At 38.8% G+C, this 17,641-nt stretch overlaps 1 protein-coding gene across 1 annotated transcript in view; it reads left to right on the forward strand.

Moving 5' to 3' along the window:
* Positions 1-12,711: 12,711 nt before the first annotated feature.
* The window catches only part of LOC109021173 (protein SABRE), a 34,417-nt gene continuing 29,487 nt past the window's right edge, over positions 12,712-17,641 (forward strand). Inside the window, exons 1-5 of the mRNA XM_019003749.2 lie at positions 12,712-13,235; positions 14,414-14,525; positions 15,436-15,696; positions 16,167-16,432; positions 16,695-16,911. Of these exons, the coding sequence (XP_018859294.2) occupies positions 13,165-13,235; positions 14,414-14,525; positions 15,436-15,696; positions 16,167-16,432; positions 16,695-16,911 (927 nt within the window). The 5' untranslated portion in view covers positions 12,712-13,164. The remainder of the gene's footprint in view (positions 13,236-14,413; positions 14,526-15,435; positions 15,697-16,166; positions 16,433-16,694; positions 16,912-17,641) is intronic.

Consider the following 17,641-nt stretch of genomic DNA (forward strand, 5'->3'; position numbering starts at 1 on the left):
TATACTAAATTATTATTGATCAATTTAGTCTATATATAGTATGGTATAAATATATTATTTAATAATAATAATATAGAGTTTAACTAATTATATAAAATATAATTATATAAAAAATTTATAATTAATATATAAAAAAAAAACACATATGTACTTATAAAATATATATAATATCGGGGGCGGAGTCGAAAGACAAATTCGGAGTTGGATTGGAGTAGAGTCAGTTCAACTCCGCCTCCGAAATCTCCGAATCTGACTACGACTTGTCGGAGCAGAGTTGGAGTCGGAGTCGGAGTCAGATTTTTGCTCAGCCGGGTGTGGAGTCCAGCAGCACCCATGGTGGAGAGAGAGAGAGAGAGAGGACGTCTCGGCGTCCACGGCTTGCTGTGATGACACCGGAGTTAGAGAGAAAGGAAGCAAGAGAGAGATTAACAGAGAGTTAGAGAAAGAGAACTTATTGGGGCTGAAAATTCGAGAGAGGAAGATGGTGGCACTTACGACTGGCGGTGACGATTTGGAAAGCAGAGAGGAAGGGAGAGTTGGGTGTGTGAAAGGGGACTACGCAAGGGAAAATAGAATGGGATAGGGCATCTGAGGGTTGAGAAAGAACAAAGGGAAAGAAACAAAATTAAAAATAATTACGGTTGGGTTGGGCTTATAGATTTGTTGGGCCTACGACTTATAGGAAAAAGTATACCCACTTTGAAAATGTGTAAAAACAATTATTACTTTTTAATCAAATTTATTTTTTTATAAAAAGTCTACACAAAATTTATCTACTTGAGATTTATACCTAACATTTTTCTTAATATTCGTGATTTCATGCGTTTTAATGATCATTTATTTTTTGTCCTTGTAAGTATATTTCTACTTATTTTCTTCAAAAATATTTTAATAACTTATCCACATACATAAAAAAAAATAAAAAATAAAAATCTATCATAGTATGAATAGATGCATATTGTGTGTTAGATGCATTTAGGCCTACAACCCGAGCAACCCGATCAGGATTTTAGTCTGACCCGATCTGTCCTATGCTTCTGAGCATGCAAGACAAAATCAACTTGACCCGTACATTTTTTATCAGGTCAACCCGTGTTTTTTTTTTCTTTTAATAATCAGATTCAAATACTAGCGATATACGAATACTAGCGATTTGCAATTCCTTTGCACAATTTGCATATATAAAACCATTTGTCTCTACAAACGCCATAAGGCAATGCAACCTTTCTTTGTACCAAAACCCACCAAAATAGGTCACAACAAAAGCCAAACCAAAGAGCCACAAGTTATTAAAAAGAACAAAATTTTAGAGAATGTAGTGTCGCTTTTGAGTTTACCCGTATGATCACAGTGGCTTTGGTATCATTTGTTTTCTTTTCGATTTTTAGGCACTTATTCAAATGGTTGGAGTCCCAGATTTTTCAAGAGAATTTGTTTTTTTTTTTATCGGTAACTTTTCATGTGTAGTTTGATGAGGATAAATTCACCTAATCCAGATTTTTCCTTCAAATCTTGGAAAAAATTTGTACCTTTAACCGATTTGCAAGGCATCTTTAACCTTTGTGCTTGGTTTCTTTAGTCCCAACAAGTCCACCCACTGCTACGTCAAAATTTGGTATTACAGTGCTCCGAGACAAACCAAGGTGTGGGTAGCAAACAGAGAGAATCCTATTAACAATAGGTCTGGAGTTCTCTCAATCGATGTTCATGAAAACCTAGTCCTCAATGTCAAAGATCAGAGCCAACACATCTAGTCAACATATCTTGTTTCAAAATCAATAAACAATAGTACCATCGCTCAACTCATGGATTCGGAAAATCTAATCTAGACCCATAATGATGGCAGAAAGATGAGTTGTTTTCCATCTAGACGACAGACGGACGAAGGGGAACGGAGGCGATGGTGATGGCGTTGTGATGAAGAGAAGTGGGGACTCTGGGAAGGGGGCTAGCTGGTTAGGGTTTCATCTACAAAGAAAAAAACATGTTCTAAAGTTTTATAAGGCGGGTCGCCGGGTTGTATGGGTCGAATCCTAGCAATAGTTAAAACTAGTTTTTTCAATTATGGTCGGGTCGAGTTTTACGAACGGCCCCGGTCAATAGATTTCCTGCACAGGCCCAGATGCATTGTGGGTCAATGCATCCAATTTATGGTTGAGCAAAAATCCGACTCCGCTCTGACTCCACTCCTGCTCCGACTTGTCAGAGTCGGAGGTCTTTTCCCCTCGGAAGTCGGAGTCAGAGTCGGATTCGGAGTCACTGATGAACCGACTCCGGCTCCGCTTCGATCCGACTTCGACGTGGCCCTTCGACTCCGCCTCGGATTTTATACATATTTTATAAAAATATGTGTTTTTCTATATATTAATTATTTAAATTTTATACAATTATATCTTATATAGTTAGTTAAACTCAATAATATACTAGTTAAATAATATATTTATACTATAATATATAGACTAAATTGACTAATAATAGTTTAGTATATGACTATAATATACTACTATAAACACTAAGATGCATAATGACATCAACATGTAATATTGTAATACTAATGAATAAACATTAATCTATAAATTTATAATAACATATAATATTAATGTATAATAACTAAAGTATTATTCATATAAATTACTAATAGTATTAATTACTATATATAAATTAGTAAACCACTTTAAGCCTATATATAAATTACTATATAAATCACTATAGTATTAATTACTAATATTATATTACTATTTGATACTATTAACTATAGTGATATACTAGTATTAGACATTAGTGTACTAATACAATCAGTGATATAGTTAGTATAATATTTATACTAATACTATTATATAGTTATACTAAATTAAAATCACTATAGCAAATACTAATATATAATTATACTAATCACTATAACTAATACTAATACTAATATAGACTATAGTTATAACTTATAGTATTATAACTATACTAAATCACTATAACTTATACTAATATAGTTATACTAAAATTTAAATCACTATAACTAATACTAATATAGTTATATTACTATAGGGTACTATTAACTATAGTGATATACTAATATTAGACATTAGTGTACTAATAGTCTAATACAATCAGTGATATAGTTAGTATAATATTTATACTAATACTATTATATAGTTATACTAAATTAAAATCACTATAACTAATAGTAATATTAATATAGACTATAGTTATAACTTATAGTATTATAACTATACTAAATCACTATAACTTATACTAATATAGATATACTAAAATTTAAATCACTATAACTAATACTAATATAATTATATTATTCTAGGGTACTATTAACTATAGTGATATACTAGTATTAGACATTAGTGTGTTACTTGTTTTATTTTTTAATGCATGTTAGTATGTTACTTGTTTTATTTAGTTGTATTTTTTGTTATAATCAAAAGTTTAATTAGTTTAGATTATAATGTTGAGAAAACTGAAATTTGAAAGCCTTTCAAATTTTTTTTTTTTTAAAAGTGGGTCAAATATGAAGTTAAAAAAGATAAAAAAAAAAACGACTCCGCTCCGACAAGTTGGAGTCGAAGTCGGATCGGATTCTATACATCTCGGAGTCGAAGTCGGAGGTTGGGCCCTTCGACTCCAAAAGGGTCCGTGCTCAACCCTAATCCTATTTTAGATACATAGATTTTGACTGCATGTTGTATTAAATGCATTGTGTGTCAATGCATCTTATGTACATAAATGGATTTGACCAACTGTGGTTTGAGTTTAGCCTGATAGAATTTAGTCATATTGGGCGTTGCTAAAGCTAGGGTCATTGGTGATTTAACCGTTAGTTGATTTTTTTTTTTTTTAATATTTATTGTGACTATTTTTTTAAATCTACTTGCTGTTTTTTATAAGAAATATAACATTTCGAAAGACGATAAGAATACCATTAGATGCATCATATGTGTAGATATATTAATTGAACTAGTTTATGGTAGATTGAGTTTGACCATTATGGGAGTGGTAAGATTTGACTCTCGCGGTGGCTAGTTAGTGCTAGGGCCACCGCTTTAGTCATCGTGCACCTCGTTGATCTAACACATAAGCGATACCTCTTTTTATAATCTAATTTTTAAAATAATTTAAACTCATTTTTTTAAAGAATATTTCATTTTATAGTTTACCATAAAATGTTTTTCATTATTTAAGATTGATAAAGATCTGTAAGAGAGGGACGAGCTCGGAGTGATAGAGAGTTGAATGAAAAATGATATATGAAAGCCACTGTTTGTAGAAGCCAATTTTGCACTCATTAGGTGTCAAAACATACACCACATATTTGAGAGGGAAAACGAGAGAGAGCACAGATGAGAGAGAGAGCACGGATGAGAGATGAGAGAGAGAGAGAACGAGCGGAGATGAGAGAGAGAACGAGCGAGAGAGAGCAGAGAGAGGAGAGAGAGAGCGCAGATGAGAGATGAGAGAGAGAGAGCAGAGATGAGAGAGAGAACGAGCGAGAGATGAGAGAGAGCGAGCGAGAGATGAGAGAGAGAGCGAGACGAGAGAGAGAGAGAGAGAGAGCGAGACGACGAGAGAGAGAGACCGAGAGCAGAGATGAGAGACGACGAGAGAGAGAGACCGAGAGCAGAGATGAGAGACGAGAGAGAGAGAGAGAGAGAGAGAGAGAGAGAGAGAGAGAGAGAGAGAGAGAGAGAGAGAGAGACCGAGAGCAGAGATGAGAGACGACGAGAGAGAGAGAGACCGAGAGCAGAGATGAGAGAGAGAGAGTGGAGATGAGAGAGAGCGAGACGACGAGAGAGAGAGACCGAGAGCAGAGATGAGAGAGAGAGAGTGGAGATGAGAGAGAGAGCGAGACGACGAGAGAGGAGCGCAGAGGAGAGAGAGAGAGAGAGAGCGGAGACGATGAGAGAGAGAGAGACGGGAGAACAAGCCGAAGGAAAAGAAAAGAAAAAAAAAAACAAATGGATGAGAGGCATCCACGTAGTGTGTGCATTGTGTGCACCACTACAGTGGATGCCGTATAGCACTACTCGAGTTGAATATATACTTTCATTTTTTAATATTTTGACATGATCTTTCTTTGTTTGTTTATAGTTTATAGTTTGGTTCATTTCGCGAGTGTCTATACATTGCATTCAGAAGATGGAGTGCCCTTACAATATATGAAATATTTGGTCCATGAAGAGGTTATTGAAGGTTCATTTTGCCCCATTAATATCCGAGCACATTAAAAATTAAGAAAAATTATACTCATCATCTCCATACATTACATATAATATTTTTTTATTTTTTGTCTCTTATAAAAAATATGCAGTATATGGATGATAAGTATAAGAATTCAATTAGTTTAAGAATAAAAAAAAAATTAAAGAAAAAAAATATAATATGTGGTATGTGGATATGATGAATAACAAAAGTAACAGATGAGATGCGATGTAAAAATAATGTAGCATGTTTTGCTTATTTAAAGCTTGATTTTTCTTCTATTGACTTTGCATTAACACAGCTATTAAAAACCTTAGACCATATAAGATTCATGAAAAAATAATATCTGACCGATCACGATAGATGGAAATCAATGGTTTTTCTTCTTCCCTTTTTTTTTTTTCGGTTTTACCGAAAATCGATGGTAAGTGATTTATTGGGTCACGTATATTTTACAAATGTCATGCATTTAATTATTTTTCAAAATCTTTGACTTAAAGATATAAATTACTTCAATTTAGGGCATAATAAAACTAGAGATTTAAGGTAAGAAGGATGGGAAAATGGTATAAATAAAATCTTTCAACAAAGCAAAGGATATGAAATATATGTTAGGAGAAATTGATTGACTAACTATTACCACTCACCTTCCTTGTTTTAGATCAAAATATATGATAATAGAGCTAAGCACCATGTGTCCACGGGTTTGCCTCATCCATTTTCTTAGTGTATGAGTTCGACGAGAAGACAAGGGGGAGCCAAGTACCATGTTTCTCCGGGATTGCCTTATCTATTCCCTCAGTCTACAAGGTCGACGAGAAGACTAGGGAAGCCAAGCACTGTGTGTCTGCGGACTTGCCTCATCCCTTCCCTCAATCTACGAAGGCAGATGAGAAGAACCACGGGACAGTATCTCTACCAACGAACGCCAGGTGTATGCACTCGTGTCATAACCGTTGCCAGCGGGACTTATTCGAGAATGAGCCTTCGGAGTTAACGAACCTCCGAGCTCCACAATTGCCCTGCATAGGATACCTTTGGGAACGACAGGCTCGGCAATTTCCTAAGGTGGATCTAGAGGGTCGACAAGCTTCTTGATCACTTTGTGTGGGTTACCCACATACAAACTCCAACGCTGACAATAAAATAGAAACATTAACAATGGTTAATGATGGAAAAGGAAAATCTTACCAACATCATCGAAAACAAAACATCAAAAGAATATATGCTTTTCGACAACGATAGGCGAGTCCAGTCTTTCAACTGCCCGGCTTATCCTCATTTTCATAACAAGTTACACAGGCGGGAAAGGTTAGGGACCGCTCAGCCTCCCAGGCGCTCGAGTAGGTGGGCAAGTCACTTGATTGCCCGACCACCATCGTGCTCATCTCACGCAGTCGAGTACACCTCCCGCCACAACTAAGTTTCACGCTCAACATTTACGCGATCGAGTTCATCTCCCGCCATGTTCGAGCTCTACGCTTGCATCTTGCGCGATTGAGTATACCTCCCGCCACACTGAGGCCTGTGCTTGCATCTTACGCAATCGAGTTCATCTCCTGAAATGTCTGAGATCCGAGCTTGCATCTTACGCAGTTGAGTACACCTTTCACCTAACTCCACAACTGTAAATCTTTATCACTTAACGCAAGTGAAACGAAACTCGGTGGATCATTTCGACTGTATATTTTATATTTAAAGATTCTTAATGTCCTTTTTGGAACAAATGACCCTTAAAAATCACGTACAACTAGAATGTGTAAAATATACCTGGCCCAAAATAAGCTTACTAGGCCCAACCAAATGGGAGATATCACACCACTAGAAGACAAAGGAAAAGAAAGGAATGAGAGACAATGATGTGACAAGTGAAAGGAGTGTATTAGGAAAAAGGGACGAGAAGATAAACTGGAATGAGTAAAATATACCAGACCCAGAAGAGCTCAACCTAAGGGGGAGATCTCATCACTAGAAAACAAAGGAAGAGAGATGAAATAGAGACAACAAGGGGACACGGGAAATGAGGGTGTCAGGAGAAAATGACGGGAATAAAAAAGGAGAAAGTGGAGAAAAGAGAGGATGTCAAACACGCAAAAGAAAGACGGTCAATCATCACCACTCCCTAGGGGCAAGCGAAAAGAGGGAGCAGATAAAAGGAAATGACTAGACGATTTCAGGAGGATTTTTGAACTTCTTCAACTTCGACTTATGCTTCAGCTTCTTCAATCTCTCGAAAGGAGCTCCAGCAAGTACATATTCTCCAACAAATAAATTCAAAATTTCCAATGTACAGTAAAAAAAGAGAGACAATGAAGGACTATAAGTAAGCCTATTATAGTGGATATTCTCTCCCCAAAAATCCTGTGGACATAGGTTTTATGTCGAACCATGTAAATCAGTATATCTCCCTTTCTTTTACATTCTCAATATTTATTTTTCATTCACTGTCATGAACGTACACACAACTACACTGCACCATGCCGAGGGCTCCAAACTATACCGATTGAGGCCCAGATCATCATAGTGGGCTGTGAATGACTATTTATCTCCTTCTGAACTGTTATATGATTTTTGGCATTAATAGTTGGCGGCGTTTGTAGGATCTTATTTACTTTCTAAACTGGAAGTGAGAGAATGATGATTTTCTGGCGCACCGCATAATTTTCGAATGAGCAGATAAAATTATTCTCCAAATAAGTATTCTCAACTTCTCCCTTATTATTTTTTATGAATGGTGTTGTTATAAAAAATTGGGTGAGTGTACCTCTCCTCGCCCAGGTGATTAAGTGCACTGTGCACTTAAAACACTTTCTTTTTATGAACTTGATGTGTGAGACCGGGAATCCAAATTACCCGACCACTTGAGCTGTAAGCACTCTGCACACTTTAAGTGTAATGTGCACTTAAATGCATAATATATATAGTAAATAAGTATGTACACAAACACATAGGTGGACACTTTGCACTTGAGTGGGAAGCGCCGACGCCGTCTATCTCCTCGGAGACGGTCCACAACCACCTCCCCACCACGGGGACCTTGCCTCACGGCCACGTGCATGAGACGACATATGGCTGATAACTTCTCAACCTAGGGTTATACAGAAACTGACAGGACTAGCCGTCGCCGACATGAATTAGCCGCCGGAGTCCGGAACTGGCCAAAATCGACAGAGAACCAGTCGGCCGGTAGTATAAAAATAAGGAAATCGATGCCGACCAGTTCGATTTTGGTCTTAACCAAACCCAAACCGCTGAACTGGTTGATTATATATATATATTATGCTATATGTATATAAAACGATGTTGTTTCACTTAAGTAAGTGAAACAGTGTCGTTTCATCCTAGACTTAATAAGCCACACTTTTTATTCATATTCTTCTTCTTCTCCCATCTTCTTCTTCCTTTTAGTTTTCTTCTCTGCATGTTCGCTTCTTCCCATCGATGGCACAGTTTGTCGCTCCCTTCCTCCTTGACAGAGATGCTGACGACAGACCGATGAACCACACCAATTCACGTTGAGACCGAGGCTACTGGTTCTAAGCCTCTCCAAAACTCGTCGGTGCGACATCGGTTTTGCACCAAAACCGCACCAGTCATGTCGATTTTCAGCCTTACTTCGGCCTAATCACATTATGGCATAGCAGAGGTGTCGATGGTCACCATGTGGATTGCTGACATGTTTTGTACCCGTTTGAATGCCACTGGCACAAGTGGCCCTCGGCCACGCACCCCATGCACGCAGCAAGCTCGTGGCAAACTGCTGTGAGCCATAGTCACCACTTAATCCCGTTGTCCATCACCACCTGGACTGCCGGCGTCCTCTGCTAGCTAAGGGGTGGTTCCGACCACCACGACTGACCTCGGTGGCCCCTCAGCCATGCACCCAGTGCAACGTGCACTGGACTCCCCAGTCAGCACATGACCGAGGTCTCATTTCACCCATTGAAGGACCTCCACTCCTTGGCCCTGCTCCACGACCAAGGTCTCCCCTCAGCTAGTAACTTCCACGGCCATGGTCTCCTCTGCCAGCCACTCCACGTCCATGGACTCATCGACCATGCCACTCCACGGCCATGGACTTGTCAGCCAATACACTATCACAGCCACTGATAAGCTTCACGGCCTCTGGCTTCTCGCCCCAATCCAATAATCCTCGCCATTCATCTACGCCCTCGCCATAACTCATTGGAAAACACAGCTCGTGTCGTGGACTACTGCTTCTCCGGTAGAGTCTTCAACCAATTGAGCTTTTCCCGGCCATGCACTCATCTCGGCCTCTGCATGAGCATAATGGACCTCATGCAACATGTTGCACCAATGTCGTGCACGACAACCACCGGACCGAGTTGCTTAACTTGATGCGAGCCACCTCCAAGGCATGTTACATGGCCCATGCAACATGCTCCACCGGCCTCACTTGCTCGGCTGCCACTTGCACGACCCCAGTCACCTTGCTCGTCACATGCATGCACCCTAGCCACCTTGCATGTCACATGCACACCTTGGACAACCACCGTCTTGGTCAGGTGCAAGTGGGTAACCGACACCAGATACCAATTGCCATGCTCGGCCAACCCAACACAGTATCCCCACTGATTGGACTCATGCATCACGATGCTCGCCATCTCCTCAAACATAGTGATTCACATTGCCACAACGTGTCTCTAAAAAAAAAAACACGAATAAAAGAAAGATGGGAAATGAAAAGGAGATTAAGGAGTAAGAAGTAGCAATCAACAAACAATTTCAATGTAACAAAATTTGCATGCAACGGCTAAAAGGTACCGGTTTGTTTATTTTTAAATTTATGTGAATTTGATTTTTACTAACAAAATTGATTCTCGTAGCTTGAAACACCGGCTACACATTCCCACTTGGGCACCACTCATACATCCAAGTTTGTCTCTATCATAATTGATTCTCAAAATTAACATGCATGCAGGCACCTCGGATATCTGTCATCGCCAAAACATGCTTGTTTGCAACGCCTTAAGTTTTCTCTACGATCCAACGGGACAATTCCGGTATGCAAATCTCGCGCTTGTGGCTAAAAATTATTTATGATAATAGGTTTGGCTTATGTAGCTTGGTTACGCACCCTAACTGTCTGCACCTACTCCTGCACCCCAATGACAAGAAGACTAGGGAAACCAAACACTGTGTCTCCACGGGCTTGCCTTATCCATTCCCTTAGTCTACGAGATTGACGAGAAGACCAAGGGAGCCAAGTACCGTGTGTCCACGGGCTTGCCTCATCCCTTCCCTCAGTCTACGAGGTCGACGAGAAGACTAGGATAGCCAATCATTGTGTCTCCACGGGTTGCCTCATCCCTTCCCTCAGTCTATGAGGGTGGACGAGAAGAACCACGAGACAATGTCTCTACAAGTGAACTCCAGGATTACGCACTCTTGCCATAACTGCTGTCAGCGGGACTCCTTCGAGAACAAGCCTTTGAAGTTAACGTCATGAGCCTCCGAGCTCCACAACTGCCTTGCGCAAGATACCTTTGGGAACGAATCGACGGGTTCGGTAACCGCCTAAGGTGGATTCAGAGGTTGACGGGTTTCCTGACCACTTAGTGTGGGTTACCGCATCCAAACTCCAACACTGACAATAACATGGAAATGTTAACAACGGTTTATGATGGAAAAGAAAAATCTCACCAACACCATTGAAAACAAAACGTCAGATGAATACACGATTTTCGACAATGATAGGCGAGTCTAGTCTTACAAACTGCTCGATCACCATCACACCAAAGAGGCAGGTCCAGTCTTTCAATTGCCTGGCTTACCCCCATTTTCATAACAAGTTAATAGGCGGGAAAGGTCACGGACCGCTCGGCCTCCCAGGAGCTCGAGTAGGCGGGTAAGTCACTTGATTGCCCGACCACCCTCGTGCGCATTTTACGCTGTTGAGTATGCCTCTAGCCACACCGAGCTCCGTGCTTGCCATTTATACAGTTGAGTTCATCTCCCAGCACATCCAAGTTCAGCGCTCACCATTTACGTGGTTGAGTTCATCCCCAACCATGTCCGAGCTATGCGCTCACATTTTACGCGATCGAATATGCCTCCTGCCACATAGAGCTCCGCTCTCGCTATTTATGTGGTCGAGTACACCTCTCGCCTAACTCTATGCCCTGAAATATTCATCGCTTAATGCAAGTGAAATGGATAACCAGGAACCCACTCCCGAGATTTATTTTTCGATGAGCTTCGACAGATCATTTCAACTGCATATTTTATTTAAAGATTTTTAATGTATTTTTTGAAATAAATGTCCCTTAAGAATCGCAGACAACTAGAATGGGTAAAATATACTAGGCCTATAAGAGCCCAGTCCAAGGGGCGAGATCTCATCACTAGAAGACAAAAAAAGAGACAAATGTGAGACAATAAAGGGACAAGAGAAATAAGGGTGTTAGGAGAAATGAACATGAAGAAAAAAAATGATAAAGTGGAGAGAAGATAATAGAGGATGTCAGATACACAAAGAAAAGACGACTAATTCTCACCACTCCCTAGGGACACGCGAAAAGAGGGGCACGTGAAAAGTCGGGGCAGATAAAAGGAAACAACCAGATGATTTCAGGGGGATTTTTGGACTTCTTCAACTCTGACTTCAGCTTCAGTTTCTTCAACTTCTTGAAAAGAGTTCTAGCGAGAAGATATTCTCCAGCAAATATATTCGAGATTTTCATTGTGCAGTGAGAAATGATAGGCAATGAGAGACTGTAAATAAGCTTATTATAGTGGATATTCCTACCCCAAAAATCTTGTGGACGTAGACTTTATGCCGAACCATGTAAATTTGTGTGTCTCTATTTTATACATTCTCAATATTTATTTTTTTATTCACTGCCATGGACATACGCACAACCATATAAGACTACGCTGGAAATCCAGACTACACTGATCGAGGCCCAAATTGTCGTAGTGGGCCGGGAATAACTATTTATTCTATTTCGGACTGTTGTGCGATTTTTGACATTAACAACCCACCTTCCTTGTTTTAGATCAAAATATACAATAATAGAGCAATTTTTTTTTTTTTAACAATCTTAATGTTATAATCTTATATTTAATGTTATCAATTAATAGATCAATCTCAAATAAGAAATATATAAGTTGGTGTGATTGAAGATCATAAAATAAAAAATAAGAATATTATTTTATTATTATTAGTTTATAGAAGGATTAAAAACTAATTTTATTTGCTTTTTCTTTTAAAAAAATAATAGCATCAAAACATCATTTTTAAGTTCTTAATATATTTTATAAAAAAAAAAAGTCTTAATCTATAATTTGCTTAGAGGATCGGATCCATCATCTATCGAATAACCGAAACTGAACGTTTCACTGTTTCTCCCACGGCGGGTAGCAAAACTGCCACCCGGACCGTCAAACATCCAAAGATCGTGTTAACTGTTTCTGAAGAGAAAATAAAGGATAATGAGAGAAGGAAACAAGACAAACAAAAGCTGTTCAAACGCACCGTTGACCAAAGCCATTCCCGAGGACACGCTCACCCACGTTTCCCCGAGAACCCCCCACGTTGACGAATAGAACACCGACCTCACCCTGTATCCTGTACCGCACCAGATCCGAGCCCCCCACCTTCATTGATCCCCCTTCTCTCTCTCTCTCCATACCACGATCTTGACTTCCTCCCCCTCCCCCCCCCTTCTCTCTCTATCATCAGCGAGTACCTGACGGATCGGATCTCACTCGTCTATAAAACACACACACTCCGATCACTGCGCGTCGAAGACCCAGTCAGATTGGCCTTCTTAGCCCCACCGGTTTTAGAGAAAATCTTCGGGATTCAATTATTAGGGTTTTTTCTCCTGCATTCTGAAATGAAATTACGAGCCCAGAATGCTCTCTATTTCACTCTTTGGAATTCGATAATTTGATTAGAAACCGCATTTTGGGAGACATACGGATTCTCCGGCGGAAATGGCAGCTTCGCCCGTCAAGTTCCTCTTCGGGTTCTTGCTAGTTTCCATCACATTGTGGCTAATCTTCATGTAAGTTCCTGAATTCCGCTGCCAAGTGCATAACTTGTACGTTTTACTTTTATACGTTATTGGAATGTATATTTTTTGGTATCAAATTTCGGTTGATCAGTGTGTAGGAACAATTTTATCGTGCGGTTTGATGCACTTGTATTGGCCTTTTCGTTTTTAATGCAACGTTGTACTTGTATGATCAAATTGAGCTCGCATTTGGTTTGAGATGCAAGACTAGGTGGTTTGATCTTTTTTTGTTTGATAGGAAAAAAAAAAATAGGTGGCTTGATCTTACGGTTGAGGAATATCTTTTTGGGGGTTTATTACTGTCGCCGAGCGTTTATGGTATCTGAATTTAGTGCGTTGACACCATTTAGTAGCCTTGTACGTGGTGTTCAACGCTAATAAATTTATAGGGATTGGCCGTATACTACTGACAAAGGCGAGATTGGATGAGGCTCAATATGGACGTGATGAGCCGCTCCAGCAGCAAATTCTATCTGTAGCCCTCAACCATTGCAAATGAGTAAATTATTTTGAGAATCATAATGGCAACATCATCTAGAATCCGGTTTGTACACTCCAAATACTATCGGTGTTATTCCTGTGCCCATTCCTTACCAAGAACTTACCAGCCTCACGTTAGGGTAGATGTTTCCATTTTCAAATTTTTTTTTACCTCACTTTGCCACATCCACACTCTAATTCTAAAAACCTTAGTCAATTCGAAGTTTCCCCATAAGCTTTTTTAAAGCCGAATTTTATCTAGTAAGTAGCAAATGGGGGACTTAGCACACATGACGTTTATAACTTATCATCTCTAAAAGGACTAAAAAAGAACTATTCAATATTACAATTGGAGCTTTCTGAAATCACTATAAACCCTAATAAATTTCTCTCATTGGCAATGTGAGATTCTATTCACTGTCATTTTCTTCCTATACTTAATTCGGGATATTATGTTTCGTCTCTCTTAGCTGGTATGCCATCGTTATCATCCTTCTTTGTGTGCACTTTGTTTGCACTATTGCCATTATGTTCTAAGATTAAGCGTTTTGTCACTGTTACTGTTGTGAATTACGTTATTTTGTCATTTTCTTGTTTATATCTTATAGGCCAATTGGATTTCTGGCCATTTTTTTTATTATTTTTATTGCCAATTCTTTATTGGACTTTCTTTTCCTTCTTTTATCCAGATCTGCTTCCAAGTTGTTGGCTTGGGTTTTGAGTCGGATTGTGGGAGCATCTGTCAGATTTCGGATTGGCGGATGGAAATGTTTAAGGGATGTTGTGGTGAAGTTTGAAAAGGTTTTCTTTTACTTGAGTAACTGCATTTACTTGTTCTTATGTGCCAGTTGGTCTTAGTTCTCTCCTTATTGTGCTAGGTCAATAGCTCATCATAGCATCATATGCCCATTACTAGGTAGAGTTCACTTATATTCACTATGAGAGATTGATTTCATGGTTAAAAAAATACTTTGTAAAATATATGTAAATTTCCACTTTAAAATAGATTTTCGTTGACAAGAGACTGTGAACTAAGTTGACTTTGGGAATGGTGTGGGTTTTATGAAGCTTATCGAATGATTTTTCTATGCTGTGTCAATTCATGCAAAATGTGGGTCTTAATCACCTGAATCATGGATGGTGCTCATTAATGGGCTTGCCATTTGTTACTCTTATAATAAATGAGGGTCTGCTTCATGTATTGCGACTTAGATTTTTGAACATACATATTTGATCCTGGCTAGGGTACACCCCGCCTCCCCAACAATCCAATTTTGAGTTCTTTTTACCAATTCATTGTATCAAGGCCTCGGTGCCAATGAGGAGGTTTCTCTTGCTTTACCTATTTCTGGTGGTCATATAAAATAAAGCCAGTCCGATTTCCATGAATTGGGGGGAGAGAGGCAACCATTCCATTTGATATTAGGTTTCATAGAATAATTTTGTAGTGTACTGATTGGCAGGCTAATCTTAATGGAAGCTTTGGTCATTGACTGCAAGCGAAGTTGTTAAATCTAACTGGAATTCAAGCGAAGATGTTAAATCTAACTGGAATTCAAGCGAAGTTGTTAAATCTAACTGGAATTCCTTCAGCAATTAATACGTTATTATTGTTCTCCCCCCCCTCCCCCTCCTCCCAAAACCTCCCCACCCCAAAAAGAAACACATCTGGACACTTTTATCACTGTCTTTATGGATTTGTTATTGGCAGGGTGCTGTTGAATCTGTATCTGTTGGTGAAATTAGACTCAGCCTACGTCAGTCCTTGGTCAAACTTGGTGCTGGTTTTATTTCTCGGGATCCAAAGCTGCAAGTGTTAATATGTGACTTAGAAGTTGTAGTGAGGCATTCAACTAAAAGCACACAAAAGGCTAAAATTCGAAGACCCCGCACCTCAGGCCGGGGAAAGTGGATGGTTGTAGCTAACATTGCGAGATATTTGTCAGTATCTGTCACTGATTTCGTTGTAAAGGTATGTGCGCTTATTTATTTTTTTTTGGGGTGAAGTTTTTCTTCTGGTTATCATTTCATAATATTTTTTGTATGACTCATCTGGTCTTTTTTACTTTGGGTTTCATTATTGTTTTAATTGCTCCTACAGATAGTCTTATAAACATATTTTATGGCCATCCTGGACTCATTGGATCACCATAATGCCAATCAATTTTGGCATGAGTAGAGTGGATATGGAATTCTGGGACTCTTTTTTCCTTTCTACTTTTTCACCTTTCATGTCTTTTTGGGGGTGGGCTATTTTGCCTTTCCATTAGCGCAAATTAATGTATTAGCCCCCAAAAAGGTTCCAATGATAGTTTCTGAACTAGGGTTGAAAAGCTTCAAATTTACTACAATATGGTTTCTTGTTTGTCCGTTAAAATAGTCTCTGGTTTCTTTTTGTGGCAAGAAATTCTTTTGGTTATGGTAACTCTTCTGATGCTGCAGACACCCAAAGCTACTATTGAAGTTAAGGAATTGTCAGTGGATATATCTAAAGATGGTGGATCCAAGCCAAATCTGTTCGTTAAGCTGCGTATATTACCTATTTTCGTTTACATAGGTGAACCACGGGCTAGTTGTGAGCAGTCTTCCACTTTTAACAGTGGAGGATGCATTTCTGCAGGCCAGTCATCCTTTGCCATGATTGATAAGTCGTCTGCCCCTTTTAGCTGTGAAGAATTCTCTCTATCTTGTGAATTTGGTCATGACAGGTATTTTCCCTGTTTAGGCTCCTTTCTTAGCCTTTTTTAGATGCAAGTCTTAAAATCGTTTTTTGGCAAAAAGTGGAATCTTTCAATTAATGGGCAACATCACATACGATTAGTTGGTTAATTTACAAATTTTAGTGGTTTTTTTGCGACTTTCCATGTCAAATGGGTGGTATCCACTTGTTAACTTGTTAATGTTTTAACTTTGATCTTGATAATGCTGGTTTACCAACTAATGATTTACAATTGTTTCTTTTGGATGTAGGGAAGTTGGTGTAATTATCAAGAATTTGGATATTACCAGTGGAGAGGTCACTGTGAGCCTAAATGAGAAGTTTCTTTCAAAAAGCAAGAGATCATCGAACACTTCTCATTCTGATAAAGTCATAGATTCAACTGTTGATTCTATGGCTGCTAAAAAGCCACAGGGCAAACAAACTCTAGCAGCACTTTCGAAGTACACTACTATGTTTCCGGAAAAGGTTTGTCATTATAGATGGCTTTCTACATGCTTCCCAGTTCCTTTTGCTTTTGCTTTGTATATTTGTTTTCAATTTTATTTGGTTGCAATTGAAAAATAAAACCATTTCAGGAAGAAAGCAATATAAGTTGACTAGGGTATATAAAAAAAGCTGACTAGGGTATAAATGTTTTTTTCTGACCTTGACATCTTATTTTGCTACAAATATTTACGTAACAGTTGTGTTTGTACTTCTGCTGGTTACTGCATACGAGGAAACTACTTATAAAAAAAAAGTATGTGTACAAGTAAACTATAGCTATAGGGGATAACATTTTCAGAAATGAATTTCCAGCAGGGGTGCTGGAAATAGTTGTTTGGACCTGCCATTCTGCCTAAAAAAAGAGAGAGTTTCAATAGTTCTGGTTGGTTGGATGAACCTGTGAAAAAAATGAATCTTAAGTTACCCTTGCCCCTTCTCTTGTATGCTTGCTGTGAATGTTTATAACTCCTTATTGAAATCACTCTGCAAAATTCCAACCCCCCCAGTCATAATATCATTTGTGTTGAAAAATGTATAATAATATATAAGGCCTGGTTAGAAGAATACTTCATTACAGAACATTAGATCTACTGTAATAGAACCTAGAGCAAACTTGGAACAATATGGTATTGGTTGTCTTTTTTTTCATGTTATAATTTTTGGAAGAAGGGAGTTATGAACAATCTGAATGCGTCTAAGTTCATGACTG

The sequence above is a fragment of the Juglans regia genome, chromosome 11 (genome assembly GCF_001411555.2).
Source record: "Juglans regia cultivar Chandler chromosome 11, Walnut 2.0, whole genome shotgun sequence".
Lineage (NCBI taxonomy): Eukaryota > Viridiplantae > Streptophyta > Magnoliopsida > Fagales > Juglandaceae > Juglans > Juglans regia.